Genomic DNA, 18,908 nt, shown 5'->3' with positions numbered 1-18,908 from the left:
TCCATAAGTCACAGGAGCCGATTTAGACCGTTTGGCCCCTCGAGTCTCCTCTCCACGTCCACTATATCCAGGCCTTTCATTCTCTGGTAGGTTTCAATGAGATCCTCCCTCGCCCTTCTAAACTCGAGCCCGAACAATGGCTTTGTAAGTCATAGGGGCAGATTTAGGCCCATCAAGTCTACTCCACCATTCTATCAGGACTGCCTCCTAACCCCATTCACCTGCCTTCTTCCCATTGCCCTTCGAGCCAGCACCGCCATTCAATGTGATCATGGCTGATAATCACCAATCAGTGCCCCGTTCCTGCCATATACCCTGATAGGAAATGTGTGGAGTGATGTGGGCCAAACGTGGGCAGGTGGGGCATCTTTGGTTGGCATGGGAATGTTGGGCTGACAAACTGGATGTTGTTGTGTTGCAGGCAGGCACAGAGTGCAGGAGTAACTCATCGGGTGAGGCAGCATCTCTGGAGAGAAGGAATGGGTGACGTTTCGGTGGCAAGAGACTGATGGTCTGAAGAAGGGTCTTGACACGAAACGTCGCCCATTCCTTCTCCCCACAGATGCTGCCTCAACCGCTGAGTTACTCCAGCATTTTGTGTCTGCCTTCGAGTATCCCAGCGTCTGCAGTCCTTTCTTACACATTTTGTCCCATTGCAGCTTTGCTCCCTTATTGACGGGGCTTTCAATGCCAATGCTTTTCAAGCTTTGGAGGAATTTCTGTTGGATACAAATGACTATCCACCTCAGCATTGCACCAAGCCGGCCCTGAACAAGCTCGACAAGTTGGCACACAAGGTAAGGCACCTGCCCCGCACCACTTGCGAAAGAGGGGTCGATGGTCAGTACTTTGCTTGGCGGATGGCAATATCTAATCGAATATAGATACAAAGAGGTCCATTGCAGTTGTACAGGGCCGTAGTGAGACCACACCTGGAGTATTGTGTACAGTTTTGGTTCCCTAATTTGAGGAAGGACATTCTTGCCATTGAGGGAGTGCAGCGGAGGTTTACAAGGTTAATTCCCGGGATGGCGGGACTGTCATATGCTGAGAGAATGGAGAAGCTGGGCTTGTACACTCTGGAGTTTAGATGGATGAGGGGGTGTCTCATTGAAACATATAAGATTGTTAAAGGTTTGGACATGCTAGAGGCAGGAAACATATTCCTGATGTTGGGGGAGTCCAGAACCAGGGGCCACAGTTTAAGAAATAAAGAGTAAGCCATTTGGAACGGAGACGAGGAAACACTTTCTCACCCAGAGAGTGGTGAGTCTGTGGAATTCTCTGCCTCAGAGGGCGGTGAAGACGGGTTCTCTGGATGCTTTCAAGAGAGAGCTAGATAGGGCTCTTAAAAATAGCGGAGTCAGGGGATATGGGGCGAAGGCAGGAACGGGGTACTGATTGGGTCTAACCTGATGAGTTAATAGAAAACAGGTGCAGGAGTAGGCCATTTGGCCCTTCGAGCCAGCACCGCCATTCAATGTGATCATGGCTGATCATCCCCAATCAGTACCACGTTCCTGCCTAGACTGGATAGACAGTCAGAATCTTTTGCCAACGTGGAAATGTCAAAGATGTCGAGGCTAGGGTGTAATGTGAGAGGGGCGAAATTTAAAGGACATGTTCCTGGTCAAGAATTTTATATGAAGATTGTCGCGTGTACCGAGGTACAGTGAAAAGCTTTTGTTGCGTGCTAACCAGTCAGCGGAAAGACAACACATGATTACAATAGAGCCATTTACAGTGTACAGATACATGATAAGGGAATGATTCCAGAACCAGGGGCCACAGCTCAAGAATAAGGGGGTTTAAGGCATTTAGAACGGAGACGAGGATATATTTTTTTCTCACAGAGGTGCGTCTGTGGAATTCTCTGCCTCAGAGGGCAATGGAAGCCGGTTCTCTGGATAGATTCAAGAGAGAGCTAGATAGGGCTCTTAAAGATAGCGGAGTCAGGGGATATGGGGAGAAGGCAGGAACAAGGTACTGATTGTGGATGATCAGCCACGATCACATTGAATGGCGGTGCTGGCTCAAAGCCCAGCTGCTCCATTCTATCAGCATATGACAGTCCTGCTATCCCGGAAATTAACCTTGTAAACCTACGCTGCACTCCCTCAATAGCAAGAATGTCCTTCCTCAAATTAGGGGACCAAAACTGCACACAATACTCCAGTTGTGACAGATCAGGTGTAGGTAGATAAGAGTTGGTCTTGGCCTGGATATTATGGGCTAAAGGACTTATTCCTGTGCTGTGCTGATCGTAATCGCTTATCTGGTCTGTTTTATTTTAATTATTATTATTTTTTAATTTTATTTATTTTTTGTTGTTGTAGGAAATGGATAAAAACCAATTCTCGAACATCTCTCTACTCTTGAAAGCGGTGCAGAGATTTACCAAGGATGAATCTGATGTTGGTCTGAATGATTTAATTAAGCATGGTCTCATTCAGAAGATAAGTAGACTTATTCAGCTTGGGCATTTTCGTATCGAAGGCTATTTTTTTCAATCACGAGGAATTGCAGGTGCTGCAAATTTTGCTGAGAACTCGAAGTGCTGGAGGAACTCAGCGGGTCGGGCAACCTCTCTGGAGGATGTGGATATGTGACCTTTTGGGTCTGGACCTTCAGTCTGAAGAAGGATCCCGACACACAGCGTCACCTATCCATGTTCTCCACAGATGCTGCCTGAGCCGCTGAGTTACTCCAGCTACAATGCTTATCACTATATTTCTGAATCTTCCCCTTGTGAACTTTGCTCTACTTGAGATGGGTTTGATTGTATTTATTGAGTATTATCTATTTGGAAAGAATGCAAAACAAAGTTTTTCATTGTACCTCGCTACACTTGACAATAATAAAGGGCCTGTCCCACTTGGGCGTCATTTGCCGCCATTTACGCAACAAGTGCTCTTGAGGGCCCTGCTTCTTTTGGGAGCCATTTGCGACGTCACTCGTACTTAGTCTGATCTCCGCGGCAGGGATTTTCCCAGTGAAAATGTTCAAAACTCTGCGCGCTTTATACCCGGGTGGTCACGTGGCGCGGCACTCAAATGGCGTACGCGGCGAAGCATGGTTACGGACGTTGACGCACGGTGACGCATAATAAATTAGCATAGGCAATGTCCGTGCGTAACCATGTGTCACCACGCGCTGCACGTACGCCATCCGTACGTCAGCGTGCGACAGGGATACGTCACGCAGGTGGTGACCGTGGATTTTGAGCATTCCAAAATCCTGGGGCGCCGCGAGTTACCGCGCGTCACTGCATACGCCACCACGTGTCGCCACGCGCCAACCGATTTTTAGGATGTCGCGCGAATGACCTGCTAATGTCACCCAAGTGGGGCAGGCCATAAGCCTGAGCCTAATGTTTGCAAAATTCATTTCCTAAAGTAACTAAGTCTCCTGTGTTGTTTCACATGCTCCTTTGGTTCGAGCGGGCTACAGAGTTTATGAAAACCGTTGAGCTGAAAGCAAATGAGTCTCTCGTGACTTTGGTTGAAGATATCTTTGACACTGCATTGGTAAGTGCCCCCACACTAGGGGCAGCACAGTGGCATAGCAGTAGATCCTTAACACAGGTGTAGCTGCCTGCAGTGTAGCTGATTACTGACGATGGCTGCCACCGTGTACTGCTCCTTGCCGTTCTACTTGCGGGCGGAGCACCAAGGCAAATTCCTTGTAGGTGCATACTTGGCCAACAAACTTATTCATTCATTATAGCACCGGAGACCCCGGGTTCGATCCCGACTACGGGTGCTGTCTGTACGGAGTTTGTACGTTCTCCCCGTGACCTGTGTGGGTTTTCTCCGGGAGTTCCGGTTACCTCCCACGCTCAAAAGATGTGCGGATTTGTAGGTTAATTGGCTTCGGTAAAATTGGAAATTGTCCCTAGTGTGTGTTGGATGGTGGAGTGCGCAGGGATCGCTGGTCGGCACGGACTCGGTGGGCTGAAGAACCTGTTCTAAACTGAATGGGACTAGAATTAATTTGTGCCACATCTTGAAACGTGTGTCATTTTCTTCTTTTTTTTTTTTCTCTCTCGTAGGTAATTTGCAAATGCAGCGGGGAAGGTAAGATGAGAAAATTGGCCTAATTCTGCTCCTAGAGCCTAATAATTATTTTTACTGAGAGAGAGAGAGAGAGCGAATGGAGACAAGCCCTTCAAAGGAAAGAAAGAGGGTGATGCATTTTCAATTAGCTCCCTGGAATCTTTCTCAGACTTATGGCCCTGTCCCACTTGGGCAACTTTTCAGACGACTGCAGGCGAGACTATGCGGTCGCCACATGTTCGCGGGTGGTTGCCGGGCAGTCGCCTTCATGGTTGTGAGGGGTTCCTGCAACATGTTGAAACATTAGCGGCGACCAGAATGAAGCCGCCATTGAGAGTAGCGAGAATTCTCGTGCCGTAGGTGGGTCGCCAGGAGGTCGAAGGTTCCCGTAGGTTGTAGCCGGTGCTGACCGGTGAATTTCATTGGCTCATTGGGGGGGAAAAAAAAAATGGAAGCATCAGTTTTCAGAACCAAGAATAACCGACCGGTAATGTTAAATGTCCGCCGAGCTTCACAGCCGTGTATCTCTGGCTTCTTAAAAGTTGTCTCCACTCCTTCTCCCTCCTTCTCCAACCCCTCCTCTTTTAAAGGACTTATCGTACACTGTGCTTTAGCCCTCTTAATTACAGCGCCAACCTTCCTGTTCATCGCGGTGTGTGTCTGTATCACTTTGGCTTTGCGCGGTGGGTATTTTTCAGACAGCGCTCCCCCACTTGCCCTGTCCCCCGCCTGCATAACGGGCTGGTGAAGGAAGCGATGCGTGTGTACGCGTGTGTGAATGTATGTGCGACTCTGACAGTCTCCGGCAGTCTCCGGCAGTCCGCTGAAAAATCACCTAAGTGGGACAGGCCCATTACAGGAAGGATTAATCAGATGAGATTCAGCGTGGAAACTGGCCCTTCGGCCCATCGAGTCTGCACTGACCCGTGGTCACCCTGTACTCTAGTATTGTCCGATACCATTGGGACAATTTCTAAAGTTCTGTGGAAGTTGATGGGAGCCAAACCTCCGAAGCCTATTATGGAAGTAAAGGTTTAAAGTGTGGGCAGGGACTGCAGATGCTGGTTTACATCGACACAAAGTGCTGGAGTAACTCGGTGGGACAGGCAGCATCTCCGGAGAGAGGGAACGGGTGACGTTTCGGGTCGAGACCCTTCTTCAGACCTTGAGTCGGGGGAATGGGAAACTAGAGATATGGAAGGGTTAGGTGTGAAAACGAGAGATCAGAGGTGATGAGGTTCAAGGAAAATGTCGAATGGTTCGTTGTTGGCTCGGGGAAGGTGACAATGAGGCACACAAAGGTAAAATGTAATCAGGAGGACAGTCAAACTAGTTGGAGAACGAGGATGGGGGAGGGATGGAGAGAGAGAGAGGGGAAGCAACGGTTACTTGAAGTTGGAGAAAGCGATAGAAGAAGAGTCTCGACCCGAAACGTCACCCGTTCCTTCTCTCCAGAGATGCTGCCTGTCCCGCTGAGTTACTCCAGCATTTTGTGTCTATCTTCAATGTTCATACTGCTGGGGTGTAAGCTGCCCAAGCGAAATATGAGGTGCTGTTCCTCCACTTTGTGTCGGGCCTGTCTCTGACAGTGGAGGAGGCCCAGGGCAGCGGTTTCAAGTGATCTCCTTGCAAGTTGTGCTCTGGTCTGGATATGTTCCAATGTTTTGAGCCTCCGCTTGCCTGGAGTCATCTTTCTGCAAATGGAATCATCCTTTTGATCCATGGGATGGCACAACTGGTAGAGTTGTGTCTGGGGTCTATTTGTTGTAATGTATGGCTGCAGAAACGGCATTTCGTTTGGACCTCAAGGGGTCCAAATGACAATTAAATTGACTCTTGACTCTCTTGACTCTTGAGTTGCTGCCTCACGGCGCCAGAGACCCGGGTTCGATCCTGCCTACGGGTGCTGTCTGTACGGAATTTGTGCGTTCTGCCCGTGACCTGCTTGGGTTTCCTCCGGGTGCTCTGGTTTTCTGCCACATCCCAAAGACGGACAGGGTTTGTAGGTTAATTGGCTTCTGGAAAAATTGCCTCCCCCCCCCCCCCCCCCCCCCTAGTGTGTTGCGAGTCGATGAGAAAGTAGGATAGCATAGAACTAGTGTGAATGGGTAATTGATGGTCGTCATGGACTAAGTGGGCTGAAGGGCCTCTTTGCTCGCTATATCTCTCTAAACTCTGATTTCTAAATGCAATGGACAATAGGTGGAGGAGTAGGCCATTCGGCACGTCGAGCCATGTAAAGAGGAGTCATGAACACATTGTGTCTTTACTACTTTTTATTAATATCACATAACCGTTGCTGCCCTAGCTGTACGTGGTCTGTCACCGGAGCTAGAGAGAGATCAATGGGTGGGGAGGTTGCAATTATACTTCTGATATGGGGAGTGGTTAGTAGTGGTGAGGTCACTATATTAAAGGCACATGCACATGATCTACAAGCCAGCACTGCTATGCAATACACAATAGGTGCAGGAGTAGGCCATTCGGCCCGTCAAGCCAGCACCGTGATCGTGGTTGATCATCCCCAATCAGCACCCTGTTCCTGCCTTCTCCCCATATCCCCGGACTCTGCTATCTTTAAGAGCTCTATCTAGCTCTCTCTTGAAAGTATCCAGAAAACCGGCCCCCACAGGCACAGAATTCCACAGATTTGCAACACCTGGGTGAAAAAGGTTTTTCCTCATCTCCGTTCTAAATGGCCTACCCCTTATTCTTAAACTGTGGCCCCTGGCAACAGCAATAGCAAGAATGTCCTTCCTCAAATTTGGAGACCAAAACTGCACACAACTAATATAAAAAAAAAAACCCAAAAAACCCCCAAATTAAATAAATCAATAACCCCACTAATACTTCAAAAACAGAAGTCTGTTAGAGTGTTCATTAATGTTTAGGGTTCAAGAGCCTGATGGCTGTTAGGGGGGAAACCATGTTCTTGATCACAGTTCTAAGACTCCTTTTTCTTCTTTCTGATGGTCAGAGTGGTGAATTTTGAATTGTCTACTGTATATCGTGTAGTCATTTGTGAGCAAAGCAACAAGGCAAATTCCTTGTACGCATTCATACTTGGCTGATAAAAAATGTATTGGATTCAATCTGTGGAACTCATTGCCACAGTGGGCTGTGGAGGCCAAGTCAGTGGATAATTTTAAGACAGAAATAGATAAATTCTTGATTAGAATGGGTGTCAAGGGTTATGGGGAGAAGGCAGGAGAATGGGGTGAGGCGGCAGAGATCAGTCATGATTGAACGGTAGAGTGGACTCGATGGGCCGAATGGCCCTATTCTACTATAACGTGAACTTGCGTGCGTATCAACTTCTGGGGCGGCAGAAGGGGACTGCAGATGCTGGAAAATCGAAGGTGGACAAAAGTGCTGGAGAAACTCAGCGGGTGCAGCAGCATCTAGGGAGTGAAGGAAATGGGCAACGTTTTGGGCCAAGCATAGGCTGCCTCACCCGCTGAGTTTCTCAAGCACTTTTGTCTACCTCAGGTTTGTAGGTTAATTGGCTCCTGTACATTGTCCCTAGTGTGTGTAGGATAGTGTTGGATTACGGGATGATCGCTGGTCGGCGCTGACCCGGTGGGCTGAAGTGCCTGTTTCCACGCTGTATCTCTTAAGTCTAATAGGTCCCATCTAGATGGCTGAGAAAGATTCCAGTAAATTAAATTAAGATTAATTGCCCTATTCCACTCCTTTGAAGGGCATGTTTCCATTCTCTCTCTCTTTTTCCCCCATCAAGTCTACTCCACCATTCAATCATGGCTGATCTATCTCTCCCTCTCAACTCCATTCTCCTGCCTTCTCCCCATAACCCCTGACACCCGCACTAATCATGAACCTGTTAATCTCTGCCTTAAAAAATATCCATTGACTTTGCCTCCGCTGTTGTCTGTGGCAAAGAATTCCACAGATTCGCCACCCTCTGACTAGTGACATTTCTCCTCGTCTCCTTTCTAAAGGTAGACAAAAATGCTGGAGGAACACGGCAGGTGAAGCAGCATCTATAGAGAGAAGGAATAGGCGATGTTTTTGGTTGAGAGCCTTCTTCAGACTGAAACGTCGCCTATTCCATATAACCATATAACCATATAACAATTTACAGCACGGAAACAGGCCATCTCGACCCTTCTAGTCCGTGCCGAACACATAATCTCCCCTAGTCCCATACACCTGCGCTCAGACCATAACCCTCCATTCCCTTCCCATCCATATAACTATCCAATTTATTTTTAAATGATAAAAACGAACCTGCCTCCACCACCTTCACTGGAAGCTCATTCCACACAGCTACCACTCTCTGAGTAAAGAAGTTCCCCCTCATGTTACCCCTAAACTTCAGTCCCTTCTGCGCTCCAAAGAATAAAGCCCTAACTTGTTCAACCTTTCTCTGTAACTTAGTTGCTGAAACCCAGGCAACATTCTAGTAAATCTCCTCTGTACTCTCTCTATTCCTTCTCTCTATAGATGCTGCCTCACCCACTGAGTTCCTCCAGCATTTTTTGTCTTTTTTTTTCAGCATTTGCAGTTCTTTCTTAAACATAATCCTTTCTGAAAGGTACATCATTTTATTTTGGGCCCTCTGGAAATATCCTCTCCACATCCACTCTATCCAGGCCCCGATTCAAATCTTCACTGATTTGTTTTATTTTCTAGGCCAAATTCAGCTCCTGGATGGTTTCCTACTGCAACTAGGCCATGGTGTGACTGACTTCCGTCTCAAAATTACTATAAGACTGGAGGTAAAAATTCAATTGACCATGTAATTAGTTTACATTAAAGCTAGGTGGCGCAGCGGTAGAGTGGCTGCCTCACAGCGCCAGGGGCCCAGGTTCGAACCTGCCCACGGGTGCTGTCTGTACGGAGTTTGTACGTCCTCCCCGTGACCCGTGAAATCTTCGGTTTCCTCCCACGCTCAAGACGTCCAGGGTTGTAGGTTAATTGGTTTGGTGTAACATCTACAATTGTCCCGTGTTTGCGGGTGGGGTAATGTTAATGTGCGGGGATCGCTGGTCGGTGCGGACTCGGTGGGCCGAAGGGCCTGTTTCTGAGCTGTGTCTCTAAAACCAAAGTTAAAAAATTAAAGCATAGTAGTCTGAGAAGAGTCTTGACCCAAAACGTCACCTATTCACGTTCTCCGCAGATGCTGCCTGACCCGCTGAGTTACTCCAGCATAGTTTGTGTCTGTCTTCTTAAACTAAAAACAAAATTGATTTTATTTATTTCTCCCCTGCAGGCCTTGAGAACCTTTAATTCGATGCTTGATTTAATCTCTCGTGAGAGGAAGATAAAATTTCACTTGTCTGAAGAAGCACATGGTTTAATGTAAGTGTTTAGACTAATTAATCACCTTTTCCCTCGAGATATACAGGTAGTTCTGTTACAACACAATAGTTTTCTTACTCCGAGAGAGGGAGAGAGATAGTGTTAACAGATTCATGATTAAACAGTCCCTTCGGCCCAACTTGCCTATGCCGGCCAACATGTCCCATCTACACTAGTCCCACCTGCCTCGTTTGGCCCATATCCCTCAAAACCTGTCCTATCCATGTACCTGTCCAAATTTTTCTTAAATATTATTGTCCCAAAACTAAACTAATGTGTATCAATTGTACAGATATCAGGCAACTGAAACATCCTGCCACAACCAGAGAGCAGTGCTGAACTACTATCTACCTCATTGGCGACCCTCGGTCTATCCTTGATCGGACTTTACCTTGCACTAAACCTTATTCCCTTATGTATCTGTACACTGTAATAGCTCTACTGTAATCGTGTATTGTCTTTTCGCTGACTGGTTAGCACGCAACAAAAGCTTTTCACTGTACCTCAGTACACAATGAACTAAACTAGTACGAATTGCAAGCTATCTTATTAGGTGGTCAAGGTGGCGCAGCGTTAGAGTTGCTGCTTTACAGGGAATGCAGTGCCGGAGACCCGGGTTCGATCCTGACTACTGTTGCCGTCTGTACGGAGTTTGGACGTTCTCCCCGTGACCTGCGTGGGTTTTCTCTGCGATCTTCGGTTTCCTCTCACGCCAATGATGTACAGGGTTTGTAGGTTAATTGGCTTGGTGTAAATGTAAAAATTGACCCTTGTGTGTGTAGGATAGTGTTAATGTGTGGGGATTGCTGGTTGGCGCGGACTCGGTGGGCCAAAGGGCCTGTTTCCGCGCTGAATCTCTAAACTAAATTATCGCCTGTTCATCATGTACAGTCTTTTCCCTGATGTTGAGTGGTCCAATAGACAACAGACAACAGGTGCAGGAGTAGGCCATTAATTCGGCCCTTCGTGCCAGCATCGCCATTCAATGTGATCATGTCTGATCATCCCCAATCAGTACCCCGTTCCTGCCTTCTCCCCATATCCCCTGACTCCGCTATTTTTAAGAGCCCTAACTAGCTCTCTCTTGAAAGCATCCAGAGAACCTGCCTCCACTGCCCACTGAGGCAGAGAATTCCACAGACTCGCCACTCTCTGTGAGAAAAAGTGTTTCCTCGTCTCCGTTCTAAATGGTTTACCCCTTATTCTTAAACTGTGTCCCCTGGTTCTGGACTCCCCTAACATCGGGAACATGTTTACTGCCTCTAGCGTGTCCAAACCCTTAATAATCTTACATGTTTCAATAAGATTCCCTCTCATCCTTCTAAACGCCAGAGTGTACAAGCCCAGCCGCCCCATTCTCTCAGCATATGACAGTCCTGCCATCCAGGGAATGAACTTGGTGAACCTACGCTGCACCATCTCAATAGTAAGAATGTCCTTCCTCAACTTTGGAGACCAAAACTGCACACGATACTCCAGGTGTGGTCTCACTAGGGCCCTGTACAACTGCAGAAGGACCTCTTTGGTGCTCGAAGTTTGATAATCCATTTTATTGATGTCTTGCCTTGAGTATCTGAATTTGTGGTCTTTGTATTTGCAGGCTTGACCTGGCAAAAACGATCCTGGATGTTGGCGGTAAGAACTTCAATTTATTTATGTGCTATTTTTCTTTCTTGAAGAATGAAGCGCGGCACGGAGACCCGGGTTTGATCCCGACTGCGGGTGCTGCCTGTATGGAGTCTGCACGTTCTCCCCGTGACTGTATGGGCTCTCTCCTGTTTCCACGGGCACTCCAAAGATGTGCAAGTTTGTAGGTTAATAGGCTTCAATGAAAAAAAGTTGGTAAATTGTCCCGAGTGTGGAGGAGAGTGTTGGTGTGCTGGTCAGCGCGGGGTCGATGGGCCGAAGGGCCTCTTCGCGCGCTGTATCTCTAAACAATTTTATTTTTGTCATACTTCTCTTCCATCCAATTTCAACAACTATTTTTGTTTCGAACCGTCATCATAAGGCCATGAGATATAGGAGCAGATTTGGTTAAGACCAAAGTTGGACCCTTGAAGACGGAGAAAAGTGAATTTATTATGGGGAGCAAGGAAGTGGCAGATGAGTTGAACAGGTGAAACTTTGGATCTGTCTTCACTAAGGAGGACACAAACAATTGTCCTGATATAGTAGTGGCCAGAGGATCTGGGGTGATGGAGGAACTGAAGGAAATCCACATTAGGCAGGAAATGGTGTTGGATAGACTGATGGGACTGAAGGCTAATAAATCCCCAGGGCCTGGCGGTCTGCATCCCAAGGGTACTTAAGGAAGTGGCTCTAGTAATCGTGGATGCATTGGAGATAATTTTCCAATGTTCTATAGATTCAGGATCAGTTCCTGTGGATTGGAGGGTAGCTAATGTTATCCCACTTTTTAAGAAAGGCGGGAGAGAGAAAACAGGGAATTATAGACCAGTTAGCCTGACATCGGTGGGTGGGTCAATTATAAAAGATGAGATAGCCAAACATTTGGATAGCAGTAACAGGATCGGTCTGAGTCAGCATGGATTTATGAAGGGGAAATCATGCTTGACTCTGAGCGCGGTGGAGGCAGGTTCTCTGGATGCTTTCAAGAGAGCTAGATAGGGCTCTTAAAAATAGTGGATTCAGGGGATATGGGGAGAAGGCAGGAATGGGGTACTGATTGGGGATGATCAGCCATGGCCACATTGAATGGCGGTGCTGACTCAAAGGGGCCGAATGGCCTACTCCTGCGCCCATTGTCCATTTGGCTTGTTGAGTCTACCTCCCATGAGGTTGGGAGGGAGCTTTCCCTCCCAACCCCATTCTCCAGTCTTCTCCGCATAACGTTTGGTGCCCTAACTAATCCAGGAACTAGCAATCTGTGGTTTGAAAACACCCAATGACTTGGCCTTCACAGCCGTCTGTGGCAATGAATTGCACAGATTCACCACCTTCTGGCTAAAGAATTTCCTCCTTATCTCCATTCTAAATGTAAGTCCTTTTATTCTGAGGCTGTGCCCTCTGGTCCTAGACTCTCCCACTGGTGGACACATCGGCTCTGTCCAAGCAGCTTAGTTTATCGTCATCACATGTGCCGAGCTGCAGTGAAAAGATTTATTTGCTTATCAGGAATGCACTGCCTGTAGATAATGGATGCCAGGAGCTATTGTCAGTAGCATCACGGAGTCACACAGCTCGGAAGTAGGTCCTTCGGCCCAACTTGAATCCTTAGGCCATTCGGCCCTTCGAGCCAGCACCGCCATTCAATGTGATCATGGCTGATCGTCCACAATCAGTACCCAGTTCCTGCCTTCTCCCCATATTCCCAGACCGCTATTTTTAAGAGCCCTATCTAGCTCTCTCTTGAAAGCATCCCGAGAATCTGCCTGCACCGCCCTTCTGAGGCGGAGCATTCCACAGACTCGCCGCTCTCTGTGAGACAAAGTGTTTCCTCATCTCTGTTCTAAATGGCTTACTCGACGAACTCGGTCATGACTGCCCATGGGTGATGCATCCTGGTCGGATGCAAGCCTGGACGATGTTATACGGAGGACAGGCTGTTGGCCATACAGCACGTCCCCCCCTCTCCACATCCAGAGATCTGTGGAATTCTTTGTTTCAGAGGAAGGTGGAGGCCGGTTCTCTGGATACTTTCAAGAGAGCTTGATAGGGCTCTTAAAGATAGCGGAGTCAGAGTACATGGGAGAAGGCAGGAACGGGGTACTGATTGTGGATGATCAGCCATGATCACATTGAATGGCGGTGCTGGCTCGAAGGGCCAAATGGCCTACTCCTGCCCCTATTGTCTATTGTCGATCCAAAGGGACAGCAGGGCTGTTACAGTTTGACACCAGCGCTGTCCCAGGAGCTGCCTTAGGGAGCTCCGACTCGGGATTTTTCTTGAGGTTTACACCTGGAGCCGTTTTCCATGACTGGATATGGCCACATGGCAGCGGAGGTTTTGAATCGTAGTTTTCCCTCTCCTAGATTCCTGAGACTAGTGGGGGCGGGAGCGTTTACCTTCTCCTGCAGGTCTATAGCACCTGCCCACTGCCCAATATACAGAATAAGTGGATAGCATTAGTGCACAGCAGGCACGTGCCGTGCGTAATTACTCAGGGTAGGCAGTCAGTCGGCTTTTTAAAAAAAAAAAAAAAGCCTTAAACCGCGTTGTTCTCCTCAGTAAAAATAAAGAATTAAAAAAAAAAGTAACAATTCAATTTGCCCAATGCTTCCAAATCTCCTTCATTGTGAATTACTGAATGGGTGGGGGGGTGAAGGGTGACGGCAGGTGGTGAGGTGGTGGGAAAAACGGGAGCACACCGGGACAAGTTGAATCAGTTGTGATCTTATTGAATGACAATACTAGTTCAAAGGACCAATTGCAGGGAGAGTTCCTTTCAGAGCGTTTGGGGAATCTGGCCAGGGGTAAAGTTGCGGGGAGGGCAGGAGCGTTGAGAAGGAGGGGGTCGGGGATCATGCCAGCAACCTGCTCAAGAGTGGGTCAGCGGGCGATGGATAACAGGTCAGCGAGTGGTGGAGCTTACTCCATGTGTCCGTGCAAGTAACCTCAATTGTTCCCTTGTTCGCGCTGACACAGGAGGAGTAAGCTCCACTGCCCGCTGTCCTGTTATCCATCGTCCGCTCACCTGCTCTGCTCTATGATCTTTGCTCTCGAGCTGGTCCCCTCACTGTTCAGATTGAGAGCACTGCCAGAGATGAGCAGACCGGCAGAAGGCGTTGAGGTTCCGGCAGCCGCTCACAGCCACCCGAGCTGCTTCCCTCCCCGGCCACATTGCGGTGGCTCCATGCCTGGGGCGCCGCGGCAGGGGTGAATGAGTGGGTTACTGGCATGAACCCCGACCCCCTCCTTCTCAACGCTCCCACCCTCCCCACAACTTTACCCCTGGCCAGACTCCCCACTGCATGCGCAGTACACAGTCCACGCTGCAAAGGCAGAATTTCAGCTGCCATCAGCTCCCCTTGTCATTAACGGCTTGAAGCAGCGTCGCCGGCACATGGGCTGCACACACTTTCCCGTGTTACATATACTGTGCATGAAAGGCACGGAGAATTATGCCGACCTAAAAGATCGATGCCTTAGATAGGCATAATTATCCCGTGCCTTTACTATTTCCATTTAATAATTATCATTTTATAATTTTAGTCCGGGTAAGCAGTGCCTGCCTTGTCTACCCTGACGGCTCGTGCCAGGTACATGGGGTCATGTAGGAAGAAATTGCAGATGCTGGTTTAAACCAAAGATAGACCATCTCCAGAAAAAGGAATTAAGTGGGGTTTCGTCTCTCTCCCTGAAACGTCACCTATCCATGTTCTCCACAGATGCTGCCTGACCCGCTGAGTTACTCCAGCACTCTGTGAAACGTCACTATCCATGTTCTCCACAGATGCTGCCTGACCCGCTGAGTTACTCCAGCACTCTGTGAAACGTCACCTATCCATGTTCTCCACAGATGCTGCCTGACCTGCTGAGTTACTCCAGCACTCTGTGAAACGTCACCTATCCATGTTCTCCACTGATGCTGCCTGACTCGCTGAGTTACTCCAGCACATTGTGTCCATCTTCAGTGTACAGAGTTACTAGTTTTGCCCCTATTTTGAAGTCCCATCCACTGTATATAGATGAAGGGAATGATTATTAGTGCAAGATGAAGTCCGATTAACGATAGTCTGAGGGTCTCCAGTGAGGTAGATGGGAGTTCAGGACCGCTCTCTAGTTGGTGAGAGGACGGTTCAGTTGCCTGATGACAGCTGGGAAGAAACTGTCCCTGAATCTGGAGGTGTGCGTTCGTTTTCACACTTCGGTACCTCTTGCCTGCTGGGAGAGGGAGTGACCGGGGGTGTGACTGGTCCTTGATGATGCTGCTGGCCTTGCCGAGGCAACGTGAGGTGTAGATGAAGTCAATGGAAGGGAGGTTGGTTTGTGTGATGGGCTGGACTGTGTCCAATGGGCCGAAGGGCCTGCATTCATACTATATCTCTAACCTAACAACTTCCCTCTTCCATTTTAAAACTAGACTATGAAATTCAGGTCGCCATTTCTGAGGCGTTGTGCCGAATGACCGACAGGAAGACGCGGGAGACACTTATTGATACGTGGTTTGACGAGAGGAATGGAAACGCATTCAAAGAGATTAAAGACTTTGAATTTGAAACTGTAAGTTTGCTAACATTTTTTTCTTGTGACTAAGTGCTTGTAGGATATTGATATGGAAATGAGAAAGATTTGTACTCCAGTCAAGTGTTGTCATTGTTTTGTTGTTTAAGAAGAAACTGCAGATGCTGGAAAAACCGAAGGTAAACAAAAATGCTGGAGAATCTCAGCGGGTGAGGCAGCATCTATGGAGCGAAGGAAATAGGCGACGTTTCGGGTCGAGACCGTTCTTCAGACTGATTGTTTTGTTGTTTTTGATATTCTTGTTATTAAGGGAGTGCAGCGTAGGATCACCAGGTTAATACCCGGGATGGCGGGACTGTCATAAGCTGAGAGAATGGAGCTGCTGGGCTTGTACACTCTGGAGTTTAGATGGATGAGAGGGGATCTTATGAAACATCTAAGATTATTAATGGTTTGGACACGCTAGAGGCAGGAAACGTGTTCCCGATGTTCGGGGAGTCCAGAACCAGGGGCCACAGTTTAAGAATAAGGAGTAAGCCATTAAGAACGGAGACGAGGAAACACTTTTTCCACACACAGTTGTGAGTCTGTGGAATTCTCTGCCTCGGAGGGCGGTGGAGGCCGGTTCTCTGGATACTTTCAAGAGAGCTAGATAGAGCTCATAAAGATAGCGAAGTTAGTGGATATGGGGCGAAGGCAGAAACGGGGTACTGATTGGGGATGATCAGCCATGATCACATTGAATGGCGGTGCTGGCTCGAAGTACCGCATAAGCTCGAAGTACCTGCAACTATTGTCTAATTTTTTTATTGTTATACGTCTCAAAACGTGTAATCATGTATTGTCTTTCCGCTCGTGTCCTGACTACTCATTTGACTCTGTCCAGGGACCCAGGCACTCTTTAGGTGAGGCAGAGGTTCACTTGCGCCTCCTCCAACCTCATCTACTGTATCGGCTGTTCCAGGTGTGGACTCCTGTACATCGGCCAGACCAAGCGCAGGCTCGGCGATCGTTTCGCTGAACACCTTTGCTCCTGGAACTTATGACCAGCGACCACCCCTTCCACTGGCACTATCCTACACACACTCGGGACAATTTACAACTTGCCCATGCCAATTAATCTCCAAAACCCGCACGTCTCTGGAGTGTGGGAGGAAACCGGAGCACCAGGAGAAAACCCGAGAGGCAGGTCACGTACAGACAGCACCCGTAGTCGGGATCGAACCCGGGCCTCTGGGGCTGTGAGGCAGCAGCTCTACCGCTGCGCCACGATGCCACCCTGTATTTGCTGCTGATAGTTTAAATAATAGACAATAGGTGCAGGAGTAGGCCATTGGGACTTCGAGCCAGTACCGCCATTCACTGTGATCATCCCCATTCAGTACCCTGTTCCTGCTTTCTCTCCATATCCCCTGACTCTGCTATCTTTAAGAGCCCTATCAAACTTTACTATTTGCTCTGCGAAATGGTCACTAAACATCTTTTTTTCTTAACCTTGAAGGACTGCCGAAAATTTCTCAACAGACTGAACGCAAGCCTTTTGAATAAAAGAAGGTAGGAGCCTGTTTTATTTGCACTGGAAGATATTTATGTTAAAAATACATCACATACTGCTATGAAGAACATGAAAAATATTGTCTCCCCACCCCCATCAGGCTGGTGGTACAGAAGTGTGAAAACGCACACCTCCACGTTCAGGTGCAGTTTCCTCCCAGCTGTTATCCTTCTTCTCTCCAGGGATGCGTGCTGCCTGTCCCGCTGAGTTACCCCAGTATTTATGTCTACCTGCAAGATTAAATAAGCAAGCTTAGAACATAAAGTACCCTGACTTCTCCCCAGCTGTCTAATTCTCATACGTCGGATTTTATAGTTTGTGATAAAAGTCATCCAAAGTCTAAACTAGAACCAATTTGCTATTGAACAAATTCTTTACAAGGTGGCACAGCGCTAGAATCGCCACCTTACAGTGCCAGAGAACCGGGTTCGTAAGATAATTAGTGATAGGAGCAGAATTAGGCCATTCGGCCCATCAAGTCTACTCTGCCATTCAATCAATAGACGATAGACAATAGGTGCAGGACTTTCCTCCCAGCTGTTATCCGGCAACTGAACCATCCTACCACAAGAGGGCTCCTGAGCTACTATCTACCTCATTGGTGACCCTCGGACTATCTACAATTACTGGACCTTATCTTGAACTAAACTTTATTCCCTTTATCACGTATGTGTACACACTGTGGACAATAGACGATAGGTGCAGGAGGAGGCCATTCGGCCCTTCGAGCCAGCTCTGCCATTCAATGTGATCATGGCTGATCATCCCCAATCAGTACCCCGTTCCTGCCTTCTCCCCATATCCCCTGACTCCGCTATCTTTAAGAGCTCTATCTAGCTCTCTCTTGAAAGTATCCAGTGAACCCGCCTCCACCGCCCTCTGAGGCAGAGAATTCCACAGACTCACAACTCTCTGTGAGGAAAAAGTGTTTCCTCGTCTCTGTTCTAAATGGATTACCCTTTATTCTTAAAATGTGGCCCCTGGTTCTGGACTCCCCCAACATCGAGAACATGTTTCCTGCCTCTATTGTGTCCAAACCCTTAACAATCTTAAATGTTTTGTTAAGATATCCTCTCATCCTTCTAAATTCCAGAGTGTACACTGGGCATGTACTCGCTGGAGTTTAGAAGGATGAAGGGAACACCTCATTTACCGAACTTACCGAATAGTGAAAGACTTGGATAGAGTGCATGTGGAGTGGATGTTTCCACTAGTGGGGGAGTCTAGGACCAGAGGGCACAGCCTCAGAATTAAAGGACCTTCCTTTAGGAAGGAGATGAGGAGGAATTTCTTTCATCAGAGGGTGGTGAATCTATGGAATTCTTTGCCACAGACGGCTATAGAGGACGTCAGTGGATATTTTTAAGTTGGGTCAATTTTATTTCTACAGCGCATTTAAAAACAACTCTCGTTGACCAAAGTGCTTTATATCAGTGCAGGTACTAACGTGCTACGAACAGTGGTACATAGATCAACAATACATACATAAATACATACATAGAACCTCAGAGGACCTCATGAAACACTTGTGTGTAGAAATAGGTTTTAAGTCTCGACTTAAAAGAGTCGATGGAGGGGGCAGTTCTGATGGGAAGAGGGATGCTGTTCCACATTCTAGGAGCTGCAACCCCAGAGCTTATGCCTAGACCGCGGGATGTTCAGTAACCCCAAGTAGGCCGATCTGAGGGACCTGGAGGTGGTGTGGTGGGTAAGCAGACTTTTGATGTAGGTGGGGACAAGCCCTTCTTTGTAAACACAAAGGAGGATCTTGAAATGTATTCGGAACCGCACAGGGAGCCGGTGGAGAGAGGCCAGGATCGGGGTGATGTGG

At 47.9% G+C, this 18,908-nt stretch overlaps 1 protein-coding gene across 1 annotated transcript in view; it reads left to right on the top strand.

Annotated features, from left to right (window-relative positions):
* Positions 1 to 18,908, top strand: part of LOC129705348 (synaptonemal complex protein 2-like) — a 32,482-nt gene that overhangs the window by 7,109 nt on the left and 6,465 nt on the right. Inside the window, exons 3-10 of the mRNA XM_055648884.1 lie at positions 660 to 797; positions 2,337 to 3,527; positions 4,052 to 4,076; positions 8,709 to 8,794; positions 9,289 to 9,377; positions 10,978 to 11,012; positions 15,422 to 15,561; positions 17,024 to 17,076. Of these exons, the coding sequence (XP_055504859.1) occupies positions 3,423 to 3,527; positions 4,052 to 4,076; positions 8,709 to 8,794; positions 9,289 to 9,377; positions 10,978 to 11,012; positions 15,422 to 15,561; positions 17,024 to 17,076 (533 nt within the window). The 5' untranslated portion in view covers positions 660 to 797; positions 2,337 to 3,422. The remainder of the gene's footprint in view (positions 1 to 659; positions 798 to 2,336; positions 3,528 to 4,051; positions 4,077 to 8,708; positions 8,795 to 9,288; positions 9,378 to 10,977; positions 11,013 to 15,421; positions 15,562 to 17,023; positions 17,077 to 18,908) is intronic.

Source organism: Leucoraja erinacea, chromosome 2 (assembly GCF_028641065.1).
Source record: "Leucoraja erinacea ecotype New England chromosome 2, Leri_hhj_1, whole genome shotgun sequence".
Classification (NCBI taxonomy): Eukaryota; Metazoa; Chordata; class Chondrichthyes; order Rajiformes; family Rajidae; genus Leucoraja; species Leucoraja erinaceus.
Note: the sequence above shows the minus strand (reverse complement) of the source record. Positions and strands in the feature narration are given on the sequence as shown.